At 36.6% G+C, this 5676-nt stretch overlaps 1 protein-coding gene across 1 annotated transcript; it reads left to right on the top strand.

The window, feature by feature from the left end:
* The first annotated feature begins 749 nt into the window (after positions 1-749).
* On the top strand, positions 750-5331 carry LOC117454409 (uncharacterized). Its single transcript, XM_034093634.1, has 7 exons — positions 750-824; positions 1592-1719; positions 2745-2819; positions 3127-3368; positions 3488-3635; positions 3857-3966; positions 4706-5331. Exons 3-7 carry the CDS (start codon positions 2786-2788, stop codon positions 5015-5017), a joined length of 846 nt encoding a protein of 281 aa, XP_033949525.1. The 5' UTR covers positions 750-824; positions 1592-1719; positions 2745-2785; the 3' UTR covers positions 5018-5331.
* Positions 5332-5676: the final 345 nt, after the last annotated feature.

Here is a 5676-nt window from a genome sequence, read left to right as displayed (position 1 = left end):
TGTGTGTGTGTGTGTGTGGTACAAAACAGTGGAAGGCTATTAAGGGAGTTAAAGTATGTAAGTAGGCTATATTGCTGCGACGGGAAAAAATAAATGAAAAGGGATCCTTATCACGTTATAACATAAAACATATAATGTTTAAGTTATAAGCTAAGATAAGATCTGATTTATTGATCCCAAATGTTGACTTTTTTCGTAACAGCAAAACAAGGCATTGCAAATAATTTGAAATGAAAAGCAGTAGAAAATTAACATTTATTCTATATAAACATCTTAAATCATAAAGGTGATAGGCTACTGATCATCAAGCAATATGTCTCTGTAGGTTATTGCTCATTGTGTAGGGAAATCACTTAACATTACAATTTAGGGCATACCAAAATACACACCTATGGTCCACACACGAGGCTCCGTCCAGCTCCGGTCACGTCAAGGCGGGCTCATCAAAGAAAGAACACGCGGGTATTTTTTCTTCTTCGGCTGCTTCCTGAGGCATTACTGCCACCGGCGTTATTCTCCCTCTGTAGTGTGTGGACCGTTAGTGGAGCTGAACACGAGTCACGTCACGACCTGCCTAAACATTGACTCCCCTGGTTTGAAGACGTGTTTCATGTAAGTAATCTATATTCGACATTTAATTCATATTTTTTGTTGACATGACATGCGTTTTTAAGTATCCACGTTCAGTGATAAATGTTTTATTTTGTGTGTGAAGTTTCCAGCCGCTAGGATAGCAGTGCTAACGTTAGCTGAGGCGAGCTAACTAGCTAGGTCAGCTAACAGCATGGACCAACTTGATGCCGTGGCTGTGTCGATTTTAAGGGGTAATGTATGAAATTATTTTTATTTTTAAATGTAGTTGATGCACAACACGGGTCTGTACGTTAGGCTCTCTCTCTGCTGTGTGTGTAGTTGTCAGCAATTAGCCTAGTCCTGTTTTAAACAATGAATTATAATGCATGTTAGCTCTTTGCCTGTCATAGCATATTTATACAACTGGTAGTTCATTTCACTTCTCACCTGGGGGGTGTAAAGTTATTGCTGGGGACCCAGTGCACTGTTGAATTTCGTGTAACATTAAATAAACTAAATAATTTGGAAAGCAATATGTCATTAGACATTCAATATGATTTATATTTGAATATGAATTGCTCAACTTGAATATTTGTATGAAAAACTAAATTTTAATCATATAATTTGATTGTGTAATTGATTAACTGCATTGAAAAAATCCATCTGAATGGCACATTCCCAAAAAATAGTTATAAAACTATGGAATCAACTAAGGGTTGTTAACTAGAGCTAGTCAAAATAAATGTATTTTTTTACCACCAGCAGTTACATCACCTTTTGAATGTATGTGAATGAAATTGCATCATGTATGTTTCTGTATGTGTAAAACTGTTAAAACAAATATCTCAAGTTCATGAATGTATTATAGCTGTGAAAGGAGTTGTGTTACATGTGTGTCTCTGTGTGTGTGTTCTTCCTTTGTTGTTTTGTTGTCTTAAATTACTACAGCACTAGAAGTCTAATATCATTTCAACATATTCTATAATCCCGCTACATGTCTCCTTGAATTTGTTCACAGCTGCAAACATCAGTGAAGGAACTATGAGCACCCTGTCCCGTGAGGACCTGCGCGATCTTTTCCCCGGCCCAGAAAACTTCTTTCGGAGAAAAGCGGTTTGGCATTCATGTCATGCAGAATTGGATGAGGTCAGTCTTTCAATGACATTGCATAACTAATTCAATGAAATGAGTCTCAATATGAATGGGGAAATAAGATTGACAAATTCTCAAAAATAGAAATGACACTCCCAAATTCACATAAACATATTAAAAAAAAATACATTGAAGTTTAGGTTGATTTTTTTTAAAAGAACCTTGCCTAAAAGACTCCGAACCAATGGGAAGTCCTGCTTCTACTAATGAGTCGCCCCTGCCACAGACATCCACTCCTGTGAAAGGATGTCCCCCAGAGTACAAAACCCCTGAAAAGGTTGTGAAGTTATCCTTTCCAGAATATGTGTTGCACACTGACAGTGAACTTGAGCAGGTCCGAAAACAGTTCTTTGAATTGGCGAAGAAAGGTTGTGAGAGCGACTTTCAAATGTCAAAGGACCTCAGATGCCGGCTCATAAGAAACACCATGACAAGTATGATTGCAATCCTGAGGGCAAAGGGGGATAAAGACTCAGAACATTTATATTTTAGTGCTGTTGACAGTATTTTCTGATTTATGGAGTGATAAAAAGAGATATCCAAAATCCCTTCTGTAAAAGCCTTAGATGCTAATATGACTACAAAATGAAACAAGCATTTTGAACCTGGCTTTATCCAAAGTTCAGATTTGTGTTCCTGAAATTTATTCAAATATGTGCATATTTAATGAGATAAACATTTGCATATTTAAACATGCTAATAATTAATAATTGCCTTATTGTAAGTAATTAACTGGAGAAATTTCTAGCTGATATCTTTAAGTTAAAAAAATTACCCTATTCACCTGTAGTGTCTCACCTTAAGCATGTTGGTCAAATAAGATATATCAAGTGTGAGTCGATGTGCTCTTGCCATATGTGCTTGGGGCTTACTTCTTTTTGAGACGTCAAAATAGAGACCTAAAGCATTGAAACTCAAATGTGTTGTAACAATCCTACTTCCTGACTCCTGTATCACCAATTAAATTCAAATATTGTGATATTCTAAATCTGTGTTTTTGTATTTTACACTTAAAACAGATGCAGGAGTCGATACTCCAGACACTGACAGTCCAGCAACCATGGCCAATCCCAACAGCACCCTACAGACTCTGTGTAAGGAAAATAAATCTAACTATGAGTTGGTCTCTCAGCTCTGCATATGTACCAAGAAGAACATTCATTATCTCTGCAAAGGAAGTTATGTTTTTGGTGCTGTGTGTATTACTGTAAGGTAAAAACAACTAGGCTTTTTAATATGAAATGTTGTGGAAGGGTATATCATGGGCCAGGGAAAAGTTATTTTTTTTCAATTCTGGAGCAGTTTGTACAGTTTTGGAAATGATGTCTCGTATTTTTCTTGTGTGCCCTTCTAGTTGATTCTGTTTCTGAAAAGTAATTATGTATTTTTTGTGTCTTATAGCGAACCGGTCTACAAACATTGATAGTCCAGACACTGACAGTCGAGCTTCCATGGCCAAGCACTACAGGACCCTTCAGGCTTGGTATAATAAAAAGAAAAATCCTGACTATGAGTCTGTCTCTCAGCTCTTGGATTTGGAGTATGCAGCCAGAAGAGCATTCATTGATTCTGATGCCACTCGTGAGGACAACAAACACGAGAAGATTCTTGAGGCATATCCTTGTTTCAGGGACATTAGACATGTGAGTAATTATTAACTATCCATTAGTCAAAATGTGATAACTAACAGGTATTATTTTTCAATTCGCTCCTCCTAAGTGATAGTTTCGATCTCTGTTTTGGTTTATTGGATATTTCATAGGCAATGGGTGAGCTTCGACGTCTTCTGGACAAGGATAACAGCCACAGCATTGATGAAATGTTGGAAAGATGGCAAGACTTCTGCCAGAAGGTGCAGTTTTATGGCGTATGGAAAAAGATGCTGAAACCTCCATTGGGAATGGACAAAGGTAAGTTCTAATGTTATGTGAACAGGGTTAGTTGGACATACATTAAGGCATGTTTATTGCCAACTTCATATGCTGTTGTATTGGCTTCATTATTTTAATCTGCGATGGAGTTTAACTGTTTGTTGAATGTTCATGTTTTTAAAGCATCACATCTGTACTAGACTGTTGTTCAGATTTTACCTCCTGCAATTTCTGTAAAAGTCATGTATTTTTCCAAACAGCTGAACAGGCTATAAGGATCCTGCGTGTGCTGCCATCACTGTTCCCCTCTCCGTCTGCTCCTCCAAAAAAGCTAAGAGATGCAAGTGAGGCTCTGCTGCATGTCCTCGAGGTGAGTGTGTAAAATGTAGCAGGATAATTTTGACCGTCCAAAGCAACAACAATGCAGTATTCAATATTTTAGGAAAGTACCATATGGATTTCTTCTACCCAGTACTATTGTGGAACACATTCATTACTTATGCAAGGGCCAGGCACAATGGCGACATATTTATCACAGTAAAAACATTTGAATGGCCTATTTTTAATAAGATAAGAAGAAAAAAGGTTGAATTTAACCATTTTATTTTTGAATATGAGCACCTTGCTTATTCATTTGAATTTTATAAAAACAATTCTTCATCAAGGCACAGGTAATTAATTGAATTGTGAAAAAATAAATAAAAGGGAGTGTGTATTACATTTCTTGATTCAGCTTGCAGACAGTAGAAGAAATGTTATCCATATTTAACCTTTTTTAGAATATTTTATGAATTGTAAGGTCCTTGGTTGACTTGAAAGGTGCCTCTAAATAAAATGTATTATTATGCCTTCAAAGACACTGTAATTAACACAAGGGTTTGTTGTAGCTTTGAGAGATCTAATGAAGAATAGCTTAGCCTGGTAAACCTAACCAATACTAGCAAAACCAGTTTGTACAGCAAACGAACATATTCATTCTTACATACTTTAAACCTTGAGTTCATGCATTGAAGACAGTTAAAAAGGCTTGAGTTTACAAATAACGAAAATGAACTTTAAAACAATAGTGCATGATCCTAATGGCATACATTTGTGTTATACATTTTAAGGTAAAAGAAGACCCCAATTCCTACTTGAAGAAGCGACCTCTCCCGTGTCCAGTCCTGATTGTGAGCTCGTCCAGCTGCCTCCTGGCCATAGGTGATGCGCCAATAGCTACATTCCCAAAACAGGACATTGCTGTGGGTGCCATATACCTTATGGCCTACTATTATGCCTTTCACCTTACATACCCCAAGTGTGTAGCCACCCTGCTTTCAGTCATACAAACAGAGATCCTCTTGGACAAAATCCATGACAAAGACCTCACACCATCCTACAAGAAAGGCATGGCTGAATGGAAAGCTTTTCTTGGCCAATAGAACAAAAAGTGATATCTGGCCAGATGTCATTCTCAAGTTCTGTTATTCTATTCCAGGCCACTGAAGTTTGTGTTTCACAGTGTTAATGGTCATTCATTATCTCTGCTAAGGAAGTTATGTTTTTGGTCCTGTGTGTGTTACTGTAAGGAAAAACAACTAGGCTTTTGAATATGAAACTTTATGGAAGGGTATATCATGGGCCAAGGAAAAGTGTTTTTTTCAATTCTGGAGCAGTTTGTACAGTTTTGGAAATTATGTCAAGTGATTTCTTGTGATCATTTCCATGTAAGTACTTTGCCGTGTATGCTCCTGTAGTTCACTGGTAGAAAATAAACTGCTAAATTAAAGACTTGTTTTCATTTTCACAGACTTATTTGAAGAATGCGATAATTCTAGATCTGTGGCGCCATTGTAGAGCTTACAAAGAGTTACATTCTTGACTTAATAATAGTAGTAAATGCTTAATAGGAGTATTTCCAGCTTACTTAAGCCATACTTGCACATCTTATTTCAAGTAAGAGTCTCATATCATATAACTTAAAATAAGGGTAAATGGTCCTGAAATAAAAAAATCTAAAAGTTTATTTTGAGGGAAAAATACTGTTTTTGATCATTTTTGGCTAATTTCTGTAACATAAGATTTCCTAATTCTGGTAAAA

Source organism: Pseudochaenichthys georgianus, chromosome 10, assembly GCF_902827115.2.
Source record: "Pseudochaenichthys georgianus chromosome 10, fPseGeo1.2, whole genome shotgun sequence".
Taxonomy (NCBI): Eukaryota; Metazoa; Chordata; class Actinopteri; order Perciformes; family Channichthyidae; genus Pseudochaenichthys; species Pseudochaenichthys georgianus.
This window is presented reverse-complemented; position numbering and strand designations above follow the sequence as displayed.

What these genes read in the sequence shown, in the direction of transcription:
- LOC117454409 (XM_034093634.1), top strand. Translation starts at nt 2,786, where the DNA reads ATGGCCAATCCCAACAGCACCCTACAGACTCTGT. An exon ending in GTTTCAGGGACATTAGACAT is followed by an intron (nt 3,369 to 3,487) that starts GTGAGTAATTAT and finishes GATATTTCATAG; the next exon opens with GCAATGGGTGAGCTTCGACG. An exon ending in TCCATTGGGAATGGACAAAG is followed by an intron (nt 3,636 to 3,856) that starts GTAAGTTCTAAT and finishes TTTTCCAAACAG; the next exon opens with CTGAACAGGCTATAAGGATC.